At 38.5% G+C, this 26,873-nt stretch overlaps 5 protein-coding genes and 1 non-coding gene across 8 annotated transcripts; 3 read left to right on the forward strand and 3 right to left on the reverse strand.

The window, feature by feature from the left end:
• Positions 1-2,761: 2,761 nt before the first annotated feature.
• LOC125208874 (3-oxoacyl-[acyl-carrier-protein] reductase 4) lies at positions 2,762-6,475 on the forward strand. Its single transcript, XM_048108370.1, has 11 exons — positions 2,762-3,067; positions 3,223-3,365; positions 3,828-3,881; positions 4,414-4,494; positions 4,571-4,616; positions 4,687-4,781; positions 4,869-4,901; positions 5,253-5,387; positions 5,493-5,586; positions 6,019-6,101; positions 6,215-6,475. Exons 1-11 carry the CDS (start codon positions 2,917-2,919, stop codon positions 6,245-6,247), a joined length of 948 nt encoding a protein of 315 aa, XP_047964327.1. The 5' UTR covers positions 2,762-2,916; the 3' UTR covers positions 6,248-6,475.
• A 525-nt stretch (positions 6,476-7,000) lies between these two features.
• LOC125216957 (pentatricopeptide repeat-containing protein At3g04130, mitochondrial) lies at positions 7,001-9,954 on the reverse strand. 3 transcript variants are annotated; one of them, XM_048118748.1, is made up of 3 exons: positions 8,141-9,954; positions 7,363-7,659; positions 7,001-7,273 (listed from the first exon to the last, which is right to left on the reverse strand). In XM_048118748.1, the coding sequence occupies exons 1-2, from the start codon at positions 9,709-9,711 to the stop codon at positions 7,635-7,637; spliced, it is 1,596 nt and encodes a 531-aa protein (XP_047974705.1). In that variant the 5' UTR covers positions 9,712-9,954; the 3' UTR covers positions 7,001-7,273; positions 7,363-7,634. The 3 variants fall into 3 exon arrangements, with proteins under 3 accessions (XP_047974705.1, XP_047974703.1, XP_047974704.1); XM_048118746.1 differs by having other exon boundaries at positions 7,363-7,617; positions 8,141-9,953; XM_048118747.1 differs by having other exon boundaries at positions 7,363-7,600; positions 8,141-9,951.
• Positions 9,955-10,465: 511 nt separating this feature from the next.
• LOC125216687 (40S ribosomal protein SA-like) lies at positions 10,466-12,177 on the forward strand. The gene is made up of 4 exons (XM_048118447.1): positions 10,466-10,745; positions 10,833-11,030; positions 11,204-11,405; positions 11,831-12,177. Exons 1-4 carry the CDS (start codon positions 10,527-10,529, stop codon positions 11,935-11,937), a joined length of 726 nt encoding a protein of 241 aa, XP_047974404.1. The 5' UTR covers positions 10,466-10,526; the 3' UTR covers positions 11,938-12,177.
• A 3,046-nt stretch (positions 12,178-15,223) lies between these two features.
• Positions 15,224-17,367, reverse strand: LOC125215842 (glyceraldehyde-3-phosphate dehydrogenase, cytosolic). The gene is made up of 8 exons (XM_048117409.1): positions 17,228-17,367; positions 16,996-17,096; positions 16,783-16,898; positions 16,586-16,685; positions 16,100-16,307; positions 15,918-16,015; positions 15,692-15,834; positions 15,224-15,613 (listed from the first exon to the last, which is right to left on the reverse strand). Exons 1-8 carry the CDS (start codon positions 17,253-17,255, stop codon positions 15,394-15,396), a joined length of 1,014 nt encoding a protein of 337 aa, XP_047973366.1. The 5' UTR covers positions 17,256-17,367; the 3' UTR covers positions 15,224-15,393.
• A 3,696-nt stretch (positions 17,368-21,063) lies between these two features.
• Positions 21,064-21,137, reverse strand: TRNAV-AAC. The gene has a single exon. It is a non-coding gene; the product is annotated as a tRNA-Val (tRNA).
• Positions 21,138-23,078: 1,941 nt separating this feature from the next.
• Positions 23,079-25,375, forward strand: LOC125215573 (40S ribosomal protein SA-like). Its single transcript, XM_048117028.1, has 5 exons — positions 23,079-23,270; positions 23,823-24,085; positions 24,170-24,367; positions 24,619-24,820; positions 25,151-25,375. The coding sequence occupies exons 1-5, from the start codon at positions 23,141-23,143 to the stop codon at positions 25,255-25,257; spliced, it is 900 nt and encodes a 299-aa protein (XP_047972985.1). The 5' UTR covers positions 23,079-23,140; the 3' UTR covers positions 25,258-25,375.
• The last annotated feature ends 1,498 nt before the right edge of the window (positions 25,376-26,873 follow it).

Below are 26,873 nucleotides of genomic sequence, written 5' to 3' on the forward strand. Positions count from 1 at the left end.
CAATTAATAAAAAACACACTTCATTAAATAAAATAAAATTACAATTTAAATACCTAAAAAAATAAAAATAAAAAAAACATAATTAAAAAACTAGAAATTACAAATTGCACACTTAAACTCAAACAAAAAAAATAGAGGCAAAGAAGCAAAAGAAGGAGTTCTCTAGTGACGATCATCTAACGGTTGCCAAATTTTGCCCAAATGTGCTCCATTAGATCCTCCTGGAGTTGGGCGTGGGCGATAGAATCACGTGTCCTTGCCCGAATAGACAACCGCTCTTGCAAAGACGGATGCACTCCCGTTCGAGGCGGACTACTTGCGGTTGAGCTTCCCGGGGTTTCAGGGTCGAACCAATTTCCCGCCTCAGGTCCTTCGTCGGCGACAATCATGTTGTGCAAGATTATGCACGTATACATGATGTCAACCATATTCTCCATAAACCACTGTCGAGCCGGGGCTTTGATAATGTTGAATCGAGCTTGGAGAACCCCGAACACTCTCTCCACATCCTTGCGAGCAGACTCTTGCTTCTGCGCAAAAAGAGACTGCTTTTCGTCCGCAGGCCTGTTGAACGTCTTCACGAAGGTTGACCACTTCGGATAGATGCCGTCGGCAAGATAGTACCCCATTTTATACTGGTGATTGTTAGCGATGAAGTTCATGGCCGACGCTTTACCATTCAGAACTTCAGTGAAGAGGTCGGAGTTGTTGAGCACGTTGACGTCGTTGTTCGAGCCGGGGACCCCGAAATACGTATGCCAAATCCATAGCCGGTAATCGGCGACGGCCTCGAGTATAACCGTGGGGTGGGTGCCTTTGTGGCCGCTCGTGTATGACCCCCTCAACGCCACAGGGCAATTCTTCCATTGCGAATGCATGCAATCGACACTCCCGAGCATCCCGGGGAATCCGTGCACTTGTTCGTGAAGTCGGAGCAGAAACCGACAATCTGCGGTGGTTGGCTTCTTCAGAAATTCATCGGTGAAGGCTGCCCGGACGCCTTTGCAGAAGTTCAACAAACAAAGTCTCCTAGTGGATTCTCCGACGTGCAGTTATTCGTCGAACGAATCCGTCGTTTGTCCAGTAGCAAGCTGACGAATCTCCGCAGTACATTTCTGGAGCGTCGTGTGGCTAGGACGGCCAACAGCGTCGATCCCTTCTCTGAAGTACTCTTCCCGTCCCGCCAATGTATTCGCGATATGCAAAAATAGCGCGCGTGACATACGGAAACGGCGACGGAAGTAGATATCTCCCCATACCGGGTTCGGACTGAAGTAATCACGTTCCAACCTTGCGGCGGCTTCCTCCCGGTTACGATGGATGTAAGTCCGACGTCGCCTTTGAGGAGGCGCGGCGGCTTCCTCCTCCCTACGTCGATCTTCTTCTAGCGATTCTTCCATTATTCGACGCATTTGCTCAAATGAATCCATAATGGATTAAATTTGGGAAAAGAAAAAAATAAAGGAATGATTAGAAGTGATTGGAGAGGAAAGAAAGAGAGATGAGAGAATAGATGCGTGTTTGTGTGTAAAATGGAGAATGGAGAAGAGTATATATAGAATAATAATAAAAATAAATTAAAATATGAACGGTCATATTACCGTTTTTTTTATATTTTTTTTTGAAAAATTGATTTTTTTTAAAAAAATATAAATTATGACATCATGATTCCGACGCCCACTCGCGGGTCGGCGAGTGGGCATCACGCCAGCCGCCCGCGTGCCACGTGGCGTCGGGCGCGTGTCTCGCGAGCTCGAGGCCGGCCTCGCCGGGACGCGTCACGTGTCGAGACAGCTCGTCTCGTCGAGACAAGACGGAGCCCGCATCGCTCAACTAAAAGTGTAAGAGTATCCGCATCGCTGCGCGATGCCAGCTCGATCTCGTCTCGACGAGACGAGACGGCATCGCTCGGATACTCTTACACTTTTAGTTGAGTTGTAAGAGAAATTTGTCATTTAAATCATAAATTGTAATTTCATTATCATTCGTAATTATTCTATGAGACCACTGTGTCAGAGATTATGTGGTCCTAATTTAGTGATATGCCACTTATATGACTCTAATGTAGTTTAAAGCAAATCCCAAATTCGGTTTATCACATCATATTGAGTTGCAATGTAATCACTATAAGGAATATAAAAAGTTTACTTCCACACCACCACTAATTTAATTGAAAATTAGTCTTGTGGGACAATTTAGAATTTAATAAAGTTACAATTACAAACAATGTAATCTATTGTTTTTAATTACCATGATTGATAGAAGTCAACAATAAAACGATAAGTTCCTCTTAAAACATTAATTTTTATAAAAAAAAAGTAGTACTATATTGTTTTTGCCACAATTAATTTTAATCACAAGAAGCGTTGCTTTTTTATTTGAAATATACTTTAGTTATAACAATAGTCTCATTATGATATTTTAGTCCGTTTAATATAATTCATCTATTTTTATTTTTGATAAATTTTAACCACATTACACATTTAATAAAGTTCTAATTCATACTCTACTTATTTTCCTTCAGTTTTTTTTTTTTTTTTTTTTTTTCTGTTTTTATATTCTAGTTGTTTCGCATTTAAACATGTGTTAGTTCCCTCAAACCTCAATTTGTAGAGAAAATGAGTTCGTATATTGTATTTGTAACAATAATACTTCATATTTGTAACAAAGTAGTAGTACTAGTTTTGAATCACAATAATGAACAAATTATTTAATGCAAAGGCACAATAAATCCAAACCACCCAAGCAAACGGAAAAAAATGGACATAGTTGTCATCGACAACACAGTCGCTGCGGAAATACCCAAGCTCCCACTTTCCCTATATAAAACAAAGCACTCCATCTGTTTGTGATTTTTCCTCAGTGGCGACTCTCCTCTCCTCTCGTTTCCTCCTCCGCCCCGCGCTTCTAACCACAATGGCCGCCGCCGGATCTGCCCTCCTCTCCCTCAATGCCGCCGGGATTTCCCACACTAAACTCTCCAATTTCACCCAGGCTTCTCTGCCTCTTAAATTTCCTGCCTCCTTCGATCTGCAAACCCGATCTCTTCGCGCCGCTCCTTCCTCAGGTAAATGTCTGCCTCATTCAGCTCGAATCAAATTATCAATTGATTATTTTAATTGGTGGTAAAAGGGGAAGAAGCAGTGTTGGAGAAATGGTGGTTGCTGCATCAATTATTTACCTCGATTTTCAACGTTGTGTCTTATTGAGTTATTAATGCAGGTATGAAGGCGCACGTCGCAACTACCGAACAAGCGGCTACTGAAACGTCGCAGAAGGTGGAAGCTCCTGTTGTTGTTATCACTGGAGCTTCCAGAGGAATCGGCAAAGCTGTTGCTTTGGCTCTCGGGAAAGCTGGCTGCAAGGTTGGGTTATTTGTTTCATTGCCGGGCATGTTTGCATTATGATGTTCCTGTTCGTCTATTTTTATTGCGTTAGCTTTCTGCAATTAGAGGGATTGATGCTATTTGTCAGTGATTAATCGAGTTGTAGTAGGGGACCAGTATATGAATTGTTTCTTTTAGCTAGCTATTCTCTGAAAACTCGTAACATTATCTGTGTTAGTTTCTTTGTTTTTGTTGGCCCGGCTACTGTTGTGGGAGGAACTTTTGTGCTTTCATCCAGCTAGATGAATAAATAATCAAATATACTAGTTTATCATCTAGTTGAATATAATACTACTGATTACTGAGTCAATTGAATGTAGTTTATCATCTAGTTAAATATACTAGTTGTATGTTGCTTTGACATATGGTATGGATTTGTGAGATTTGGATTCTCTTTCACTTATATTATCTCTTGAACTAATTAGGCAAGATGTGCTGCAGATTTTAGTTAATTATGCCAGGTCATCAAGTGAGGCAGAACAAGTTTGCAAAGAGGTAACTTACCTCTTATATGAACACATGATGTACTTCTTAGAACTAATATTTGTTATACCAGATATCTGGGTTGTGACTCATACCCTCCTACCTTATCTTCAAAACTCTATAGAGATTTGCAAGAAAAAAAATACCCCATCATCAGTGAATCTTTATTGAGCTTATTATTCAAATTATTATTTTTTGGAAAAAGGATTCTCAAATCCAAAATTTTCAAGCCCAGACTTTAAAATCCTCTTAAAGGTTATGGTTGAGTGGTTAGTGTATAATGTGACTGATCATCGTTTATTTCTTCGAGAAAGTATATGTTAAAAATCCATGTTCATATAAATCCTTCGTATGTTTTCGTATTCCCTTCTTCCCCAATCCATCCTTGTGAAATACATGCGCATGCATCTTGGCTACCTGCTCTCTTAAGAGAAAATAAGAATTCGTAATCTGATGTTACCAGGATTCTTGCAAAGTATGTTGCTATACCGAGTTCTTGTTGCTTTAATGTAAATGCTAAACTTATAATTGGTACTTATTGCAGATAGAAGCATTAGGTGGACAGGCTCTTACTTTCGGGGGAGATGTTTCCAAAGAAGCAGATGTGGATTCAATGATAAAAACTGTGAGAAATTCTCCTATTCTGTTGTTTTTCACCTTATGCTGCATGTGTCATTGTCTCAATCATGTCTCTCCTGCAGGCAGTTGATGCATGGGGAACTGTAGATGTTTTGATCAACAATGCAGGTAATTGAAGAATCCACTTTTTTTTGTTGTAAATCCATATTTTGGTTGTAAATACGTGAATAAATCACAGGAATTACAAGGGATGGTTTGCTGATGAGAATGAAGACATCTCAATGGCAGGAGGTCATTGATCTGAACCTTACTGGAGTTTTCCTATGCACACAGGTCAATTTGCCACAGCTCCTTTATGCCTGCTGATAGTAATGCCCAAACTTATATAGAACTTAATTCTGATATTTTCATTCTCTTCAGGCAGCTGCCAAGGTTATGATGAGGAAGAAAAAGGTAACTAGTACACTTAGTTTCCCAATGGTTTGGTTGTGTCCATGAGCTCATTTCTTGTTGTAAATATATCCTCTTAGTTTCTGGCCGAGCACATTTGTGTACTCTATTTTTGTGGATTCTTTAATAATACTATTATTATGTTAGTGGGTAGTGGTACTAGAACCTCTGAACACGTAATTGGCTATTACGACTCCTTGTTTATATCTTTGTTCCATTCAGAATGTTCTAAACAAATTCTGTGACTCTTAAGTTACTATTCCACTATGCAGTCTGTGTTCAATTTTTTATGCAATGTAGTTTTTTCTCTATAGGAAAGAAGGTTTATTGATATCTTCATTTTTTAATATATAGGGAAGGATCATTAATATCTCATCTGTCGTTGGTCTTGTTGGAAATGTTGGACAAGCCAACTACAGTGCTGCAAAAGCTGGGGTAATTGGACTAACAAAGACAGTTGCCAAGGAATATTCAAGCAGAAATATTACCGTGAGTTTGCTAAAATGGTTTGTCTTTATGTGTTATGCAAATTGTATACATCTTGAGTCTGCTGCATGCTGAATTTTGAAAATTGATGTATGGTTATATTAACAGGTGAATGCTGTTGCTCCTGGATTCATTGCATCTGACATGACTTCTAAGCTCGGGGAAGAGTTTGAGAAAAAGATATTGGAGGCCATCCCATTGGGTCAGTTGATTTCTCTGATCCTAATCAGTGAAATACATGTCATTCTCCCTTTCTTTGCGACACAAGAAAACTGCAATACATGCCATTAATCGTTTCCAAATGTATCTGAACTCATACTCTTTGGCTCTTTGCCAAGCATGAGGCAGATTCCATCTTCTATCTTCCATCTCTTTCTTGGCCATGTTGAACAGGTTTTTGGAAACCATGATACGTCTCCTTCTAATCATTGCCCAGACACTAGACACTCATTTTTACGTGTTTTACTCTAGGTTGAAAGTTACTCTAGTGAGTCATATCGACATGATGACTGCTGTGATCAATGATAATGCATATTTGTTTATCTTGGCATGTCAATTGCAATTGCTCTTTCTCAAGGTCACGTTGATATGAAAATATTTTACATTTACTAACTGCTTTGCTATGCAAATTCAGGAAGGTACGGTCAACCAGAGGAAGTCGCTGGGTTGGTGGAATTCTTAGCCCTTAGCCCTGCCGCTAGCTACATCACTGGACAGGTTTGTAACCGATCAACCACTTAGCCTTACTGCACTAATAAGGCACCGGCAAAACCTGTCTTGGTAATGCATTTAATAGTGCTAAAACCAGATTGGTTCTTTATAATGTGCAGGTGCTAACCATTGATGGAGGAATGGTCATGTAAGAAGCTCCTCCCGATTTTCACCATGAGTCGACTCGCCCGCATGCGTTTGTATTGAGTTTTAGCCTTTAAATAATACTATACTGAGAGAATCTGATGTTAAACCAAGATTTTAGTTTATTGAAAGCAGGTGGTTTTAGTCATTTTGGTACTTCAAATTGATATGTCATGTTTCTAGGTTTGAAAGACCAGCTGATCAAGTAATTTATGTATTTGCCAATTCTTTTCCTATTTTCTGAGCTCATACGATGCATCCAAGTATTCCCACATCTAAAATAAAAATGAGAGTATTCCCATGTGGTGTGACACTCCACAATTTTTTTAACTTTGAAAAACAAGCCATGTATATTGTGAAGAATTATCATGAATATTCCAAATTATATTTTAAAAATAGTTTAATCGCTTAGAAAATCACGAATAATACTAGATTGTTAATGTTATTTTTTGGAGGGATCAACTGAAACACTAAAAGTTGAGCATTATGAAGTTAAATGCTCAGAAAGAATGGGAATTCATGGGATCAGCAAAACATAAGCAATTCATCAAGAAGGTAAAATTCACACAAGAAAAGAGGAAGAGGGGAAAGACAAAAAGAGAACACTAATTTCTGTGAGATTGTTCAAAACTGTATTGGTTCAAGATTACTTGAGATTAAATTTGTCACGGAGTAAGACCAAGATACATAACACAAAACTGATTCTACATAGCATTATCCAGAGATTAAATACCGGGCATTAACTACTCAACCAAACAACATTCATAAGATTCAGACTTATTTAATTCATCAAATCGAACATTGTAATTACAGTCCAACACCTAAATAACTACCAAGGTCAAAGAGGCAGATTTATTATATAGGTGCACTAATCTAAATTGAAATTAATAAATTGGATGATAATTTTGAAACTTTCTTTGTTAGCATATGCAGATGTACACTATGTTTGATGGTAGTATGTTGGGCTGATAATTCATTATAAACCAAAATATCTCCACAGGATGTTGATGCCTTTGTCTTTGCTTTCAAATTTTCTGCAAGAGCATATATATGTACTTGGATCAGAAAAATAAATGAGGTGCTGCAAAGATCAGAAAAATACATCTCTCACTGTAGGCATTACCGAATTTTAAAGGTTCTAGTCTTGGCTCTGGCTCAATATCTCGTAAGATGGCTCCAAGTCTCCAACCACCACTTGGAACATTATGCGCCAAATGCCCACCTAACACGAATCTGGACTGATCTCACTTGGAATGCAGTTCCCATCCCTGATGGGACATGTCATGGAAACATTAACTTATCTGGTTGCCCTGTCTCTCCCATCGAGCAACATTTTTCAAACTTCAGTCAAAGCAGGATTGCTGCACAGTGGCCAATTCTATAAATGAGCATTTTTCAAACTTCATTAGAAGCAGGATTGCTGCACAGAGGCCAATTCTATTAATGAAGCAACAACTCATTCTTTAGTGTAAACTCACACACTTGTCTAATTACTCGACTCTCCTAACTTCAAGATCAGCGGTGGATTCAGATCAAACACAGGCACAATGGTTGTTAGTCTACATTAACAACAATGAAAACAAGTAATGACTTCAAAGATTCAATGAATCCAACATATCAAGTCCATCCATACTTTGATATCACTTATCAAGCATTATTCTTCGATATATTTTTGATGCACCAAGAGGAGAAATACACAGATTACAACAACACAGTTGGGAGCTCGAAGATGACCTCTTTGTACAAATAAACTATATGCAAAACCATAGCAAGAGTTTCCTTTCTCCTGCCCTAGGGTGTGATTTATATTAAACTATGATATCATGACACAAACACACTCAATAAATGATCAGCTGGGAGAGATCGGGCAACTATTCCAGATACAGTAGTAAGTTTTTTACCTGCAGTTTTTCTGTCCAGGCGATTTCATTTTCTTCATAACGTCTTCAATCATCTCGGCTGCACCATACATGTTTTTCTCTCTCATTTCTTTCAAAAGCAATGAGCATGTTACATATCTAGGTTTTATATTTTGACCTATCATTTCCTTGAAAAGCTGGTATGCCCTCTCGTATTTGTTTCCTCTGCAGAATCCATGGATTAAAAGAGTATAAGTTGCCAGATCAAGACATAAATGGTGCTTCTTAACCACGTCATCTACGAGATTCAAGCACTTGCATGTCTTCCCATCTCGAAAATACAACTTCAGCAACGGATAGAATGATTGAACATCAGGTTTACAGTATGGTGACTGTTCTAAAATCCCAAGGTACTCCAGGGCCCTTTGCTCTTGTTTGTGATGACAAAACATAGCAATCATAGAATTGAAAGTTGAAGTATTTGGGTTAATTCTACCATTGGGCATTTCCTTAGTAAAAACATTTAATGCCTCCTCTATAAGGCCAGCTCTCCCTAGGGTATGTATCAGCGCATTATAAAACTGGGTATCGGGTTTGCAGCCTGCTACTTTCATTTTCTCAGCTACCTGTAATGCTTCATCTATGTAACCTGACTTCGTAAAAGAATTCATAATGGTGGTGAAAGTAACAACATTGGGAGGACATCCTTGCACTTCCATTTCGTCAAGCAGCTCATAAACCCTGTAGAATTTGCATTGCGAGCAAAAAAATTGGATTATGGTAGAGTAGCTGATGACACATGGGCGAAAACCACGCCCCTTCATTTCCTGGATAGTCCACTCTGCCTCCTCAACCCTCTTTATTTTGCACCATCCATGGATAAAAATGTTATAGGTGTTTGCATTTGGTGTAATATGTGATTTCAGCTCCAAGAATAGTTCACGCGCCTGCTCCACTTTGTGTTCTTTGCAGAGGGTATCAAGAAGTATGTTCATAGACTCGGTATTCTTTTCCAATCCAAATTTCTCTAACTCATCAAAAATCTTGACAGCTTCTTTCCATTCTCCTGCACCGGCCAATCTCCTCATCATCTTTGCTATTGTATTGAGGGAAATGAGATGATTATCACATATTTCCCCAACTAGTTCCTTCATCTTCTCCATTTGTTTCATCTTTCCCAATACATCCACTAATTTTTCATAATGTTCCGGCAAAAGTTTATACCCTTGACATGTTTCCACCCATCTAAAAACACCAATTGCAGACTTCCAATCATCTTGAAAACGATGAAGCAACCTTGTGGCCAAGCTGTGCGTGATTTGTATCTTGTTACACTCAATGTCTTGTGCCAGAGACTGGAAGACTTCGGATTCACTTTGTGCATTGAGAACTTTGTTGATGATGACATTAATATCATGCTTCCTATTCATATCTCCACATTTTTCGGGTTGCTCAGACGATAGATTGCCAGACAAGGGATAACCATCTAGCGCAGAAACATCTGAAGTAAACAAACGACCAAAGAAGCTCCTCGAGACAACCGCAAAACGAGCCTTCGATGGAAACAGAGGGAAACTGTTGAATACAGCGAGGATTCTGCCACGAACGACCATGAAGGCTTAGGAAGACGATCTTACGTTTTTGAAGCCTGCAGCTATAGAAAAACCTAACCACTTTAAAAGCTCACTATAATCATGTAAACAGTAAACAAAAACATGCGTATAAATTACACTGATAATCAAAGCATTGATGATCAAATGATTATAACATTCTGGATTCACGCTCCACCAGTTAGTAACTGAAACATTGATGACAACAACCACGTATGCAACTGCTAAGTACACTGAAAAATCAAAATATAATCTTCTGGCACTTCTATAGATTCTAAAAGACATTTAACAATTCAACGAATGCTTAGCCTCTGACTCAAGGTTACGCCATTTTAATGTGTTTCCTTCAAAAAGCTTCAAGTAAAAACAAGCTGCTCTTTAGTCTACCTTTGCAGCGAAGTGCCCTCATGCTAAAAGATTAAAAATTATCATAATTATTAGATTTTACCTAGTTTTATGTTTTTTGCACCGTTTATGAATTTTGAATTGTGTATTGATTTTCTCTTGGTTCTTCACTTTGAGGAAGTTAGTGCTTGGTAGACTCGATTAGTATTTGTTTATGAAGCTCTCGTTAATATTAATATCATAGAAACAGTAGATATCATCAAATTGACCACTTGTAATATTATTCATTCTGCATTAGTTTATGAGGAATGCGACGTCGAATTGTATTTTCAACTGTAACGCGTCTTCATTGGTATTTTACAATATGTTGCGATTTATTCACCGTATTGATTGGCTGTTGATATCGGTTTTAATTTTTTGACCACTCAGGGATTTACATCATCAATCTTGGAAAGACGTGGGAGAAGCTGCAGATGGCTGCCCGAGTCATTGTTGGAATTGAGAATCCCCAGGACATCATTGTCCAATCTGCTAGGCCTTATGGTCAGAGAGCTGTTCTGAAATTTGCTCAGTACACTGGTGCTAATGCTATCGCTGGGCGTCACACGCCTGGAACCTTCACTAATCAGCTCCAGACAACTTTCAGCGAGCCAAGGCTCCTGATTCTAACAGACCCAAGAACTGACCACCAGGTCAGCTACTAATTGTGATTGTGTAACAATGTTGCATGTCGCATTTGTATTCAGTATTGGCTCTAATGTTTTAAAAATCTTGTGCAGCCTATTAAAGAAGCTGCTTTGTACAATATCCCCACAATTGCTTTCTGTGATACTGACTCGCCTATGCGATATGTGGATATTGGAATTCCTGCCAATAACAAGGGAAAACACAGTATTGGCTGCCTGTTCTGGCTTCTGGCCAGAATGGTGCTGCAGATGCGTGGTGTCATTGCTCCCGGTCACAAATGGGATATTATGGTAAGATTCAGGAGTACTAATATATTGAGATTGTTTGTTTGACATGACATATTCTGATGTTTTGAGAGTTTATGTTATGTACACATGCATGTGATCTCAAATGAAAAGGACAATATACTTGACGGTCTTTGTACTGTCCCATCTTATCTTATTATCATTTTCTATTCTGGTAGGTGGATCTGTTTTTCTATAGGGAGCCTGAGGAGGCCAAGGAAGAGGAACAGGAGGAAGCGCCAGCTCTTGATTATGCTGATTACGGTGCTGCTGCTATTGGAGGCGACTGGTCTACTGCTCAAATCCCAGAGGCTCAATGGGCTCCCGACTTGGCTGGTGCAGCTGCACCAGTTGCCGGTGGTTGGGCAGCTGCTGAAACAGGTTATCCTTTCTTTTGTGATATTGTTGGGTTGTTGTCTGAATACAACTTTGATGCCGGAGATTTTAAGAATTTTAGTGGGGCGTATATGGATAATTTGGGGAAATATGAAAAATTGAAGAACAAAATGATGAATACTACAATTTTTAACTGTGGGCTGAAGTTATGACTAGTTTTATCGTCAACCCTTGGTTTTTATAGCTTACAACCTAAAAACTACGGATATATGTGTAAATTGTTTCAACTCCGGCTTGATGTCATGGCTAGTTTTTATATCAACCCTTAGTATTGGAACTGTATATTTGCAACATGAAAATATGGCATGGTTTGTGGATAAAAAAATTGTTTAATTGGAGATGTCTTTTAGTAATAGATTTTCTCTCTTTATATGATAGCAATAAACTCGAATCTTAAATAATATGTGTAGGTGCCGATGGATGGGATGCAGCTGTGGCACCACCCGCCGAAGCTGCAACAACTGCAGTTCCACCAGCAGCTGCTCCGGTGGACATTGCTCCGACCGGCTGGGAATGAAACCTTCTTGTTAGTGAGCCGAATAAGTTTTGAGGTTGCGGTGCGCGTAAGAGATTCCAGAAATCCTACCATTAATCTGTTCGCGTTTTATATGGTTATAATCGAATTTTGGATGCTAGATGTTTTTAGTTTTTCACTTTGGAAGTATTCTAGTCCTTTTGTTTTTTATAATCTGTTCTTACGCACTGGTTTTTGCTTAACATTATTAATTATATTGAATATGCTCACGATGTTTCTCAATTCTCATCTAGACTCTAAGTATTCTAGACTCATTAGAAGTTGCTTTTAAATTATTTAGAATTGCTGCAATTGGTATGCATTAATGTTTGTTTGTTGAAAGTGATTTTATTTACAATTTTTGCATTATTTGGATTTCAGCTGTTGCGAAAGAGGAATCATATTTGGGTATAATTTTGCCATTTTTGCTCGGCTGGATTGAGCCTTTCTTGCTTCCGATTATTTTCTACTGTACTAAGACCTATTTTGTTTTCAAATTTTACTTACAGCACTATAATTTCAACCATTAATCAGAAACTTAAAAACTGAATGTAAATGTTAAAGAGGAATGATAGATGGTAATTTGAAAGTTTTATTTCATTTAATCTGATATAAGGTATGTGAAATAAATGATTTCAATCGTCCATAATAAACTCAAACAAAAAAATTAAAGTATTATTCAAAAATAAGCAAATACTCCAGTACTTAATAAATTTTGAGTATGACTTGGGTATTTACATAGACAAATAAGTGTTGTTTGTTTTTTGGGCTTAGGGTTTAGCTCTCTACATTTCAACTCCATATCCGTTGAAAATAATTATAAAAAAATTACTACCTCCGGACTTCGTCCACCAAAATTTGTCCCACTTAAAAAAATTGGCTTCACCCGAACTCGAACCGGAGACCTTCGGTGTGTTAGACTGACGTGAAAACCAACTACACCACGAAACCTAGATGTCAAAGCTGTTTACTTAATTATAATATTAACGTATTCTCATTCAGTACTACTACTAAATCATTATTTTGTGATATATAAAATTCCCTTTAGCAGTTTAACCTGTAGAGTCAGAGCATCTCCAATGGTAGGCTAGCCACCGGCTAGCCGATTGACGTGGCTAGCCGAACCATTGGAGTAGGCTAGCCGAATTTCGGCGAAAAAACCGGCCAAGGCTAGCCGATTGCGTGTGGGCTTGGCCGATGCGCTGGCCGCCATTGTGGCGGTCCGATCGGCCAACGCCGATTTTTAATTTTTTTTTTAAAAAAAACCTATATAAACGTGATTTTAGTTTCATTTTCATTTGTACCGCTTGTTTTAACGAGTTTTCTCTCTCTCTAACTTTCCGTACAAGAGCATCATCGAGCGATGAGTACGCGGTGGTAGCGGTGGTGGTAGTGGTGGGGATGCTGAGGAGTACGAACGGAGGATGAACGAGGCTATGGAGGCCTACATGAACCGCGAGATGGAGCGGTACATGCGTAGGGTGGAACGACAGGCGATACCTCGCCCTCCACGGGTTATCCACCACCGAGCAATGATTGATCGAGATCACGCCGCCGCACATCAGCGGGCATGGTATGACGGCTACTTTTCGGAGAACCCGCGATTTCCCGCACACATGTTCCGACGGCGTTTTAGAATGCGCGGGGAGTTATTTATGCGTATCGTTGGCGCATTGGGGCGTGGGTAGCCGGGTCGAACAACGACCTCAACGTCCCGAACTCGTCTCCCCTCTTCAACGAGAAGTGCCAGGGCGTCGGTCCGGCCGTCTCGTTTGTGGCCAACGACAACCGGCATGATATGGGCTACTACTTGGCGGATGGGATATACCCTAGGTGGTCTGTCTTTGTGAAGACGATCGGGCACGCAAGTGATGAAAGGAAGGCCTACTTTGCGGAACGACAAGAGTCGGCGCGCAAGGACGTGGAGCGCGCATTTGATGTGCTCCAGTCTCGATGGGCGACAATTAAGGGTCCAACGCGTTTGTGGGACGTCACATGCGTATCCCAAATAATGTACGCCTGCATTATCCTGCACAACATGATCGTCGAAGACGAAGGCGTACAACCGACTAGTTGGGCCAATGACGATGAAGCCGGTCCAAGCCACGGAACGGCCACCCCTAACGTACGACGTGGGGTACCTCTCGATGAAGCCGACCGCCTCAAGGAATTTGCCGACATGCGCCTAGTGGATGCTCATATTCAACTCCAAAAGGATATAATTGAAGAGTTGTGGGCACGGAGGACTGCACGGCGATAGTTTTTTTTCTTTATTATGTACCTTTTTAAATGTAATTTTTTTTTTATCTATGTACCTTTTTAAATGCAATTAATGAATTTTCCCGTATATGTCTCGTAAATTTAATTTCGTAATTTAATCGTAATTTTAATTCCGTAAAAATGTAGTATATTTTGAATTATTTTTTTTGCGGCTGGCCTATTGTTGGCCTATGCTTGGCCTAAATCTGATGTGGCAGGTGGATCTTTAGTGCTGCTGACGTGGCAGGGAGAGAGAGTGGCTGGCCTAATAGCATTGGAGATGCTCTAACATTGGTATTAGGCTGTGAAGAGCTATTTCCCATTCCTACATAATGAACCTTCGTGTGCATTAATTTCAATCGTCCATAATAAACCCACATAAGTATTTCCACTATATCATACACAGATAATTTTTGTGAACTTATTTTTTGATGACATGGTACTTATTTTCCATTTTAATTTTACCAATTGTGTTACAAAACCATGTTACAGCTTAAAATATGTTATTTTTATTGGATGGAGGGAGCAAGTGTTATAATAATTTTAAGAATTAAAACTTATACTATTAGTATTTTATAACATTTTTGCGCACTCGTTGTCAAACTTTTGAACTTGATTTTCTTGAAAATTACGGAAAATTGCTCTTCAGACCAATGTTATCCATCTTGTTGCTTAACACCTAGCACTCTAGATTCATTTTATTTTACTCTCTTGTACCGTCTTTACAAGTTTGGTTCATTGCCTATTACTCCATTTAGTATGGATTATTAATTTATCATAATTAAATAGTACTCCTTCGTCCCAAGATATTAGACTTATATACTATTTGGATGGTCTTAACATATTTGACTCATTTCTGTTTATGGTAAAAATTTACTTTACTACCAATTCCACTTATACTACTAAACAAAACCTACTAAATTAATATGCACAAAAAAAGTGAGTCTAATATCTTGGGACAGAGGGAGTAGTAGTACTTGTAAATAAGTAGCACATGAATATTGGTTGAAAAAAAAAGTGACAAGTTGAATATCATGGGAAAATTCATTTAAAGGTAACGACTCAAATAACTGCTAAAAAGAGGTGCAGTCACATGATTTATTACAAGTCTCTCGACTCTTCGGTCATAACTAGAAAGGGAAATGCCACAAAACAATGCCGGAAAGATGAAATTAAGAGGGGGAAAAAAGGCCTTCATCTTCATGCAACAGATGCCATGTGAGCAATCAGATCGATCACTCTTGAGCTGTATCCCCACTCGTTGTCGTACCACGACACGAGCTTCACGAAGTTCTTGCTCAGTGCAATTCCGGCCTTGGCATCGAAGATGCTCGACCTGCTATCGCCAACGAAATCCGTGGAAACCACGTCGTCCTCGGTGTATCCCAAGATGCCCTTGAGCTTGTTCTCCGACTCCTCCCTGCGAATAACAAACAACATTATTAGATAACACTCTCAGCAAAGTCCAAACACACATTCTTCAAACGAAATAGCTCACTTGATGGCAGCTTTGATCTCGTCATAAGTGGCCTCCTTCTCTAGCCTGACCGTGAGGTCGACAACTGAGACATCAACGGTGGGGACACGGAATGACATGCCGGTCAGCTTTCCGTTTAGAGCTGGAAGCACTTTACCAACAGCCTACACAACATATCAATTAGTACATCTCTATAATGTAGTATCAAATCTAGGAAATATGATGAATGAATGAATGAACACAATACCTTGGCAGCTCCAGTGCTGCTGGGGATGATGTTGAATGAGGCAGCTCTTCCGCCTCTCCAGTCCTTGCTTGAGGGACCATCAACAGTCTTTTGAGTGGCTGAATGCAAACAAATACCGGATCAACGACAGTTGTAAGATTAAATTCAATCTCAATCTACAAACGTAAGCAAACAGAATATACCGGTGATGGAGTGGACAGTGGTCATGAGACCCTCAACAATGCCGAACCTATCGTTGATAACCTTGGCCAATGGAGCAAGGCAGTTGGTGGTGCAACTGGCGTTGGAAACAATGTCCAGCTCGGGTTTGTATTCCTTCTCGTTCACACCCACAACAAACATTGGGGCATCTTTGCTAGGGGCGGAGATCACAACCTTCTTGGCACCACCCTAATTCCCCAAAATTCAACATCCACAACACAATCAATCACTTATAACAAGCACATTAAAAGATCTAATCATGAAATCAATCAAAGTTAAGCAAATCTAAGATCTAATCATGAAATTCAAATCAATATTGTTTGACAATGCATATTACATTCAGATCTTAACCATATAGACTTATTAAGTTCAATAAACACACCACAAGCCGACAGATCAAAGAAAATGAAACACAAATTGAACGATTTTGCTATCAAATTGGATTCAGAAACAGAATAAAAAGCGACCTTCAAGTGAGCAGCAGCTTTGTCCTTGTCAGTGAAGACTCCAGTAGATTCCACAACATACTCGGCACCAGTCTCGCCCCATGGGATCTCCTCAGGGTTCCTGTAAACCAGCAGCCATAAACAAATCAATTCCCTCATTCTATTCAGTTAATTTAAAACATCGAAACATAATCGAAAACAAGCAAACAAACTAGAACCTGCATCCGAAGACTCGGACGGACTTCTCACCGAAGAGAAGGCTCTTCTCGTCCTGCACCTTCACATCGTGGTGCTTCCACTGGCCGTGCACACTGTCGTACTTGAACATGTACGTCTGCAGGGGAAAAAATTCAACCAGCATTAATCTCTAACCCTCGATTACAAGCAGATCTCAAAATCTACTAATAATTTGTCAATTAACGCGATTTTACCATGTACTCGGTGGTGATGAATGGATCGTTAATGGCGACAAGCTCGACATCGTCCCTCTGCAGAGCGACTCTCGCGACCAAACGGCCGATTCTACCGAATCCTGAGAAAACAACACAAAACGGAGCAGAATCAACAGATCGGAACAATGCAGATGAAGCTGAAGCGAAACAGCACGTATATAATGAAACTACGGAATTTAACTAGAATTAAAGCGTAGATCTAGTAATATACCATTGATTCCGATCTTGATCTTGGCCATTTGCTCGAAAACTGAAACCTTGGTTGGTGAATGAGCGAAAGAGAGTGGTGAGAAGAAGGTGGTTTAGTGAAGAGAAATGAAAAGAGGAGGCAATATTTAAAAGCGTTTCAAAACCGGTTTTTGTCGAAACCGGTGGTTTGGAAGAGTGGTTTTCTTTCTTTTCGTGGGGGAAAAGAAAATTAAGGTTTTGAACTATAAAATGGAAAAAAGATTTGAAATTAATGTCCTCCTAAATATAACTGCAAATTGAGGAAATATCAAAAGTAGTTAATTTCTGGTTAATCATTACTTCAAATTACGATATTGTATCATAATTTTGAACTTTCACAATTATTCTATAACAATGAACTTTCACAATTATTGTAAAAATTAAATATATGTTTGACTATGGGTATTAAACTCTGTCATTTAAATAGTTAAATGTTTTGCCTAGATAGTAATTTCCGTATGCTACATCCTACTATGAGATAATTGAGACCAATATTCAAAATATGATAGTATTACTTTTCTAAGTTGTGAAATTGATATAAAATTTAAATTTTGGTGATTTTCTCATATTTGTCATATATATTACTTTATTTTATGTGTGATGACCTCTATTTTCATTTAAGAGCTTCTCCAATGGCGGACGTCGTGGTAGGACGTCGTTGACGTCCGCCGTAGTGAAGAAGAAGGGCGCCCACGCCCGTCCCCAACACCCGTTGGATGGGCTCGGACGTCCGACCCACGGGCGGGCGGACATCCGATTTTTTATATTTTTTTATAAAAAAAAAAAAAAAAAAAAAAAAAAAAAAACTCTATAAATAGGGATCGTTGAACTTCATTTCATTCACACCTCTTGTGTTGATAAGTTTCTCTCTCTAAATCTACAAATTTCATTTCTACTACAATGGAGTACAATAGGAACTCCCCCACCACGAGCGGAGGAAACACACCCACGATTCCCACCGGAACGGAGGGAAACTTTGCGGGGATGAATCCCCAGATGGCAGGGATGAATCCCCAAATGACGGGGATGGCGGGGATGACTCCCCAAATGTTCTACAATATGTACAATTGGATGAGTCAGATGGGTGGGATGATGCCCGTGGCAGCGGGGATGGGTGGTATGGCGCCAAATATGGCGGGGGATGGGTGGGATGATGCCAGGGGCAGCGGGGATGAGTGGTATGCCGCCAAATATGGCGGGGGTGGGTGGGATGATGCCCGGGGCAGTGGGGATGGGCGGTACGCCGCCAAATATGGCGGTGGGTGGGTCGATGCAGCACAGGAGCCCGAGGACGCCTAGGGAATCTGTCTATCGCCCATATATAGATTTGTTGGCCGATGATTCCCCTAATTACTGTTCCGGAGACTCAGTACGTTGGCATCGAGACTTTCTCTTCTGAGGAGTTGGGAGCGGAGTTGGGGCTATCGCCGATCCGTGAGACTCTCGATGAGGCGGAGCCTGCTGCAAGGGGCAGGAGCAAAGGCAAGGACAAGGCCAGAGGCGGGGGTAAGGGCAAGGGCAAAGCCCCGAGCTCTTCCTCGCACAGGGGGGCAGAGGAGGAGGAGGGTGAGGATGAGCGGGAGAAGAGGACGATCTGGACCGTGTGGGAAAATGCCGCGCTTGCGAAGGCCTGGATCGGTGTAGTAGAGGATCCCTATGTTGGGCCGAACCAATATGTTGACCGAATGTGGCTTCGCATTAGTGAGGCCTACCTTACAATCAAACCGTCTGGGGCAAAGCCTCGCACTCCCGAGCAATGCCGGAAACTTTTATTTTTAAATTATGTAATATTTTTTTAAATTATGTAATTTTTTTTTTTAATTATGTAATTTTTTTAATGAAGTATTCGAATTTTCCCGTATTCCGTGTCGACATTTTAATTCCGTAAATAAAAAGGTCCGTAAATTGAATAATTGCGGAAAGTCCTAGTAGATGTTCTAGTGGGAAGTCCTAGTGCATGAAAAGTTCTAGTGGAAGTCCTAGTGGGAGGGGCGTCACCGGAGACGCTCTAAGGACCACGGACTAATTCATTTTGTGGCCTCGAAGAGTGATTGATAATTTATTGTAGAAAGGATGTCCTAATTTGATTATTATAGGTTATTGTCTTGATAATTAATTTTAGAAATTTCAATCAATTTTAAGTCCCAATCTTGGATGAATGTATAATCTCACCTCAAAACTTTCGGAAGATAAAGTACAATGTTCAATTTTGCAACAAATTTAAAACATTTGAAGACTAGGACTAGTTTTATTGAGATCCTTGATTTAAAGTTATAATTATCTCTTCCTATATACTCCATCCATCCGCGAATAAGAGTCTCATTTCTATCGGGTACGGATTTTAAGAAATGTCAAGAAAAAAAGTGGGTGGAAAAAAAGTTAGTGGAATATAGGTCTCACTTGTATATTTTCACTTGTATGTATTGGTTTTAAATGATATGTGAGAGGAATGAGTTAGTGTAATGTGGGGCCTTTTTACCATTTATGGTAATTATGAACCGGGACTCCTATTTGCGGACGGACCAAAATGAAAAAACGAGACTCATATTCGTGAACAAAGGGAATAGTAGCTTAATCCCTAATTGAACGAGACCTTAGACGAATTATTTTTTCCCTCTCTCTATTAAACCATTATAGAAAAACAACTAATAAAATTAGTCCACTTTTGCATAGTGCTAAATATATTTAGATTTTGTTTGATAATATAATTATTGTGGATACATAAAAATAGGTAATTAGTCACAATTATTATTAATGAAAGATCTTATACGAGCTTAGAAAGCAAGCAATTGTCATTTTCTATGAAAAAATTATGTTTGATAAGAATATTCGCAGGAATAATTGGAGAATCTTAGTTTGTAGGTTGAAAATAATTAATTAGTTTTTGTTTTTTATATCATGACTTTGGGCCAGTAAAGTGTCACCTAAATTTGGAATAGGATCCTTACTTTTCAACTCTTTTATTTATTATTGAATTATTATAGAATAAAGGTGGAAATATTTAAGAAAATACAGAAAGGACAATAAATAGTTGAGTATGCATGATGTATAAAATGTGGACCATATTGAATTTATTTTTTTAAAATTTTGTTACTCCATGTTAAAATGAAATCTATTATTTGACCCAAAAGAAAAAAATTACCAAATTCGTTCCATATTAGAAGTCACATTTAGTGTGAGTACATGTTTTAAGAAATGTAAAGATTAGTAAAATATAAAAGTTAGTAGAATATGTGATCCATTTCTTTATATTGACTTTATGATAAAATGTGAGTGAAGTGAATTAATTGAATCTAGGAATTCGACTCCACCTCTCAGTGTCACCTCTCATGTCACCACCAAACCAATGATTTCGGGCTCAACAACAATTGGTCGGCGTATGTTGCTTTTAACTGTTTGGAAAAGAAAAATATTTACGCATTATTTGTGGGAAAATTCTTTACTACGAGATTCTCTGACTTTCTTACTTATTTAATGTCAACTTAAAATTTAAATACCACTGCCAATTTTTGGTTGGCGTGACACTGGTCGTCACTGCTGCGGTGTATTTCACACTTGTTTGACATATAATTTCTATAAAAAAGTATTGTTTGTCAACTAAAAAAGCATCTATTATAAAGCCCAACAGCACCACAAATATAAAAGGATAATATTAAAATTCGAACATTTGGAAAGAAATGATCTGTATTTCACATTTGATTAAAATATAATTTCTATAAAAAAATATTGTATGCGACTAAAAAGCAACTGCATCAGAAATTGTGTAAAAAAAGACATTTGAAAAACGGAGATTTTGAAAATAAAAATTAAAAAAAATATTGGTTTCGCCCGGACTCGAACCGGAGACCTTTAGTGTGTTAGACTGACGTGATAACCAACTACACCACGAAACCATTCATGTGCAATCTTAGAATATAATTATAATTTATCGACACTTATTATGATTCTTGAGGAAATATACATTTTATTTTCGAGCTCCATATGTACTTATGTAGTTATGTACTATAAAAAGTTAAACTCTTGAATTATACTCTATATGTGCCATTGACACGATGACATGACATAACATTTTTTTGCAAGATTAATGAGGGAGGATGAACTAAGGATTTTTATTATGAGAAATGCAAGTATAGTTTGTAATGGTTATGTATGAACTACATGCAGAATTATTTTGGGAAGAGGCCGTCATTGATACATTGAAGATAATAATATATTTCCTGAAGACAAAGATCTCGATTTGAATCTACCATGATACGACCTTTAAAAATTAAATTCATTTAATCACTTACCTATAAATGAGAGAGAACAATATATTTTAGATTTTTTTGACTCGGGCCTCAAAACAATATTGGGCCTCGAAGCTTAGGGAACTGGGCTACTTGGTAGTAGTTGTATTATATTGTTGGACCAAGATTAATAAGATTAGGGCTGCTTAACCGATCGGTTCCGGTTCTATCCGGTCCGGTTTGACCGGATACCCGGTTACAAATTTTCATGAATCTCAGAACCGGAATCGGAACCGGATCCGGTCGGTTCCGGTTACGAACCGGATCCGATTTATAGTTTTCGTTTTAAATTTTTTTAAATAATTCAACATCTAGAAATATAGTAGTTAATACCTAAAATTTCAAATAAACACACAAAAATACAAATCAACATGATAATAGTAATATTTATCATCCAATATTCCAATTCCTAAAAGTAATAATTCAATAAATACCAAAAAATTATAACACCTAAAAAATAAAATCAACACAACAAAATACTATAACTAGTGTACAACCAAAACCGACATTCCAACAATATTTAAACAAAATCCAAACGACTAAATCAAAACCAACAACAACATCCAAAATTCCAAATCAATGATACCAAGTCTAAAAAGTAAAAACAAAAAAAAACAAGTAATACTGTTAACAATATCCATATCAAACCAACAATAATATCCAAATCAAACCAAAGGGATTAAACTTACCGTAAGATTAAGATCCTATAGTATTATTATTTATTAGGGATAGTTTTGTAGTATATTTATATTTGATATTCATAATACTATTAGAATCTAAAATTGAAAATCTAAAATTGATTTATTATTCGGTTCCGGGTAAGAACCGGTCGGTTCCGGGTAGAACCGGAACCGGAACTTTTTAGAAACATTAGAACCGGAACCGGTAAATCGGTTCCCGGTTCCTCAATTACCCGGTCGGTTCCGGTTTTGATTCCGGGTACCCGATAACCGGAGAACCGATTAAGCAGGCCTAAATAAGATCACCTTAGCCTAACATATCATGCTAAACATACCCTATCAATAATTTATAAAAATACTAGATTAACTTACATTTGTTATATAGTTAAAGCGTATGTGAATATGAACCAATGATCTCATGCATTTTGCACATGAATGCACAGGAGAAGTGGCACTGGAAGAGGGGACGAGGAGGCTGTTGAGTATAATATCCCACATCCAGAGCCTAAAGGAAGTTGGAAGGTGTACAACGACTTATAGCAGTAATGAGGCAAATATAGGTATGAAATAATTCTTCATACAAAATATAGTATAGTGTACTAAATTCCTTCCATAGTCTTAAATTAAAGATTTTAATAATGTTAATGGAGTATTATTAAACTCCTATATAATTTTTGATAATTACGTAGGGTACGATGGACCTATTTACTATTCTCCATGACCCATGTTGATGCCATGATGGATCCCTGAGAATGGGCGAGTGAACGGAGATTAATTTTTATTTTTTACAATTAAAACAAATTATTGGGCTTCCCAAACGGCCCAACTGAAAAGTAATGAGGCATATATAGGTATATCGATGATTAGGGTTTATAGCAGAAGCAACAAATACAATACTCCTTTGAGCGGAGCGGCGAAGAGCATTCAACCATGGCTGATCAAAGGGTGCTCTCCACAAGAGAGGCCGACATTCAGCTCATGCTGGCGGCCGAGGTTCATCTCGGAACCAAAAATTGCGATTTCCAGATGGAGCGCTACGCCTTTAAGCGCCGCAACGATGGTAATCGAGATGTCTCATTTGAATGTCGTCATTAGAACTGCTTCTTATGTTTCCATAATGCCTGCTCTTCAATCACTGTTGTATTTTGTTTTATAATTCAAGCGCTGTTGTATTTTGTTTCATAATTCAAGCGCTGTAGTGCTTGATTTTCTATATATTTTGCAACGTTTTTGAATTTTAATTGTCTGTTGATTTTCTCTTGTTTCATCAATTTAGGAAGTTAGTACTCAGTAGACTCGATTGGTACGTGTTTATGAAGCTTTTTGACCTCTGTTAATATGATTGTCAAACAAACAGTAGATTTCAACAAATTGACCACTAGGATTACCTCGTTCTGTCATAGTCAGTGAGGAATGCGTCTTTGAATTGTGTTATATTCGGTAAAAAAAATGTAGTGTCTTCTTAAAGATGGATTTTAAACTGTAATGCCGAATCCAATTACTTGTTGATAGTGTATGCATGATTTCTTCATTGATACTTCACATATATTGTAATTTGTTCACTATATTGATTGGCTGTTGATATTGGTTTTAATTTATTTATACCACTTAGGAATTTACATCATCAATCTTGGGAAGACATGGGAGAAGCTGCAGATGGCTGCCCGAGTCATTGTTGGAATTGAGAATCCCCAGGACATCATTGTTCAATCTGCTAGACCTTATGGTCAGAGAGCCGTTCTGAAATTTGCTCAGTACACTGGTGCTAATGCTATTGCTGGGCGTCACACACCTGGAACCTTCACCAATCAGCTCCAGACTACTTTCAGCGAGCCAAGGCTCCTGATTCTGACTGACCCAAGAACTGACCACCAGGTGAGCTACTAATTGTGATTGTGTAACGATGTTCATGTCACATTGTATTCAATATTGGCTCTAACATTTTAAATTCTTGTACAGCCTATCAAAGAAGCTGCTTTGTACAATATCCCCACAATTGCTTTCTGTGATACTGACTCGCCTATGCGATATGTGGATATTGGAATTCCTGCCAATAACAAGGGAAAACACAGCATTGGCTGTCTGTTCTGGCTTCTGGCCAGGATGGTGCTTCAGATGCGTGGTGTCATTGCTCCTGGTCACAAATGGGATATTATGGTAAGATTCAGGAGTGGAATATATTGAGATTTTTTGTTTGACATGACATATTCTGATGCTTTGAAGCTCTGTGTTGCAAATGGAAATCATCTGTTTTATATTACTAGTATATTTCATAATTTTATACTTGTTCGCCTACAGCATGAAAGTTGATGTTTGGTTTTGATGTCCACATGTATGTGATGTGAAACGAAAAGTACAATATACTTGACAGTCTTTGTACTGTCCCATCTTACTATCATTTCCTACAGGTGGATCTGTTCTTCTATAGGGAGCCTGAGGAGGCTAAGGAAGAGGAACAGGAGGAAGCTCCAGCTCTTGATTATGCTGATTACGGTGCTGCTGCTATTGGAGGCGACTGGTCTACTGCTCAAATCCCAGAGGCTCAATGGGCTCCCGACTTGGCTGGTGCAGCTGCACCAGTTGCCGATGGTTGGGCAGCTGCTGAAACAGGTTATCCTTTCTTTAATGATATTGTTGATTCGTTGCCTTAATACAACTTTGAGGTGGAATATTTAAGAATTTTAGTGGGGAGGGTATGGAGAATTTGGGGAAATTTGAAAAATTGGATAAAAAATGGCAATACTTAGATATGTTTAAATTTTCAACTTTGGCTTGAAGTGATAACTTGTTTTATGTCAACCATTTGTTTTGGAACTGTATAACTTTACAACATGAAACTACGGCATGGTTTGTGTATAATATAAAATGCTTGATTCTAGTTGTCATTTAAAAGGGTTCCTCTTGTTATATGATTGTAATAAACTCATTTTATGTGTTTAGGTCCCGATGGATGGGATGCAGCTGTGGCCCCTCCGGCTGATGCTGCAACAACTGTAGTTCCACCGGCAGCTGCTCCGGTGGACATTGCCCCGACTGGCTGGGAATGAAACCTTTCTTAAATATATTATTTTAGTTCTGAAGTTATACGTATAATTGTCATCTGGCAGTCTTGAGTTTTTGTAGAATGTTTTAAAAGCAGTTGTTTTAAGTACTATTGTTTATTGAGGTGGTTGCTTGAACTTTCTGCTAACTGTTTATGGCTGTTTTGTTGCTCTACAATTTTTAATTTACTAGTATTAACACCATAGCACAGGACATAAGAATTTGAAATAATGAATACAATATATAATAAATTTATAGAAAATATAAATTCAAATTAATATGAAGATTTAAAAGAATAGAAATATATTTATCTTGTTTAACTCTAAATGAAGAATTTACTAAGATATATACAAATATTATTTCTATGTAACAGTATTACTATTACTATTATTAATATGTCAAAGTTGACTTTTATGTTTTCATTTACTACTATTTTCTGAATATTCTCAATCCTAACGTCTAAAATTTTAGAAAAACTGATATGAATATTATTCAATGATTTTTCCTTTTTCAAAACATATAGTATTAATAATACGCAACTCTAAATAATTGTTCATTTTTATTCAGAAAATAAAAACAGTTATCATGTTTTCTTATAAAAAATATTCAAACCAAAAGAAAAATATTTATACGGGGAATAAAATGATAAAACAAAACAATTTTGTCATGATAAATGAAAACTCTAAACTCTAAACTATTATTATCTTTTATTTTTAAAAAAGAAATTTTTTTATCACGAAGCTAATGAATTCATAATTTTATAAAATTTCTTACAAAAGAAAAATTTATAAACTTTTCAATAATTAGTTACTAAATAAAATTAATATTACCTCCCCAGGGTCTGAATTAGGTTTTGCTAAATGGGCTTGACCCAATTCTTTAAAAAGTACAAATGCAAAATCTGTCTCCCTCTCCTCCCGTCTTCTCCTTCACGCCTCCACCGCCATCCCTGCCCGGCCTACACCACCTCGCCGCTGCCGTGTGGGATAGCTGCGAGGCTGCACTGCTCGTCTGCCTCCCTCTCTCCTATCTTCTTTTTTATCCCCAGCACTGTCCACCTCCCTCGCTCTTCTCTCTTCACGCCCGTCGTCACCCTCCTGCAAAGCTGCATCGCCGCCTCCTACTCCTCATCTCCGGCATCTCTTGTTGCATGCACAACGTGTGAGCTGGCGTCTGCATGCAACATAGATGGTGACGCATGCACCTTGTCATGCTATTTAGTTTCTTATTGAATAAACAGCGCGTGTCGCATCCAGGTCGTCGTGTGGAAGGAGTGTGCTGGCGTATGGAGGGCGTGTGGAAGGTAGTTAACTAATTGGTGAGGTGGAGAGTGGTGGTTATATAAGAAGGGGACCACATTCCAGAAGGGCGTGGATTGTGTGAGTGCATGGGCTGAGGATCGAGGATCCAAAGCATAGTTCGTTATTTCATTCTCTTTCGTTCAATTCTATTGTAATTCGTTGTTACTCTCTGTTTCACCTTGATTACATCAATAAAGCTCACTAAAATCCCATTCGCATTGTTCTTTACGTTTATATTTCCGTTGTGTGTCGTTGATTTGGGTTCTTAGCTCGTTGATCCGGCTGAGTACCTGTCATCTCTCTCGCCGTCTCACCCAGCG

Source organism: Salvia hispanica, chromosome 3 (assembly GCF_023119035.1).
Source record: "Salvia hispanica cultivar TCC Black 2014 chromosome 3, UniMelb_Shisp_WGS_1.0, whole genome shotgun sequence".
NCBI classification, from domain to species: domain Eukaryota; kingdom Viridiplantae; phylum Streptophyta; class Magnoliopsida; order Lamiales; family Lamiaceae; genus Salvia; species Salvia hispanica.

Excerpts from the sequence above, each read along its gene's own strand:
- LOC125208874 (XM_048108370.1), top strand. The coding sequence starts at position 2,917 with ATGGCCGCCGCCGGATCTGCCCTCCTCTCCCTCAATGCCGCCGGGATT. Across the intron at positions 3,068-3,222 it reads TCGCGCCGCTCCTTCCTCAG|GTATGAAGGCGCACGTCGCA; the intron begins GTAAATGTCTGC and ends TTATTAATGCAG. Across the intron at positions 5,388-5,492 it reads ATTCAAGCAGAAATATTACC|GTGAATGCTGTTGCTCCTGG; the intron begins GTGAGTTTGCTA and ends TTATATTAACAG.
- LOC125216957 (XM_048118746.1), bottom strand. The coding sequence starts at position 9,711 with ATGGTCGTTCGTGGCAGAATCCTCGCTGTATTCAACAGTTTCCCTCTG. Across the intron at positions 7,618-8,140 it reads CCTGGACAGAAAAACTGCAG|AATTGGCCACTGTGCAGCAA; the intron begins GTAAAAAACTTA and ends GCTCATTTATAG.
- LOC125216687 (XM_048118447.1), top strand. The coding sequence starts at position 10,527 with ATGGCTGCCCGAGTCATTGTTGGAATTGAGAATCCCCAGGACATCATT. Across the intron at positions 11,031-11,203 it reads GTCACAAATGGGATATTATG|GTGGATCTGTTTTTCTATAG; the intron begins GTAAGATTCAGG and ends CTATTCTGGTAG. Across the intron at positions 11,406-11,830 it reads TTGGGCAGCTGCTGAAACAG|GTGCCGATGGATGGGATGCA; the intron begins GTTATCCTTTCT and ends TAATATGTGTAG.
- LOC125215842 (XM_048117409.1), bottom strand. The coding sequence starts at position 17,255 with ATGGCCAAGATCAAGATCGGAATCAATG. Across the intron at positions 16,308-16,585 it reads AAGCTGCTGCTCACTTGAAG|GGTGGTGCCAAGAAGGTTGT; the intron begins GTCGCTTTTTAT and ends TTGGGGAATTAG. Across the intron at positions 15,614-15,691 it reads GAGATCAAAGCTGCCATCAA|GGAGGAGTCGGAGAACAAGC; the intron begins GTGAGCTATTTC and ends TGTTATTCGCAG.
- LOC125215573 (XM_048117028.1), top strand. The coding sequence starts at position 23,141 with ATGGCTGATCAAAGGGTGCTCTCCACAAGAGAGGCCGACATTCAGCTC. Across the intron at positions 24,086-24,169 it reads ACCCAAGAACTGACCACCAG|CCTATCAAAGAAGCTGCTTT; the intron begins GTGAGCTACTAA and ends ATTCTTGTACAG. Across the intron at positions 24,821-25,150 it reads TTGGGCAGCTGCTGAAACAG|GTCCCGATGGATGGGATGCA; the intron begins GTTATCCTTTCT and ends TTATGTGTTTAG.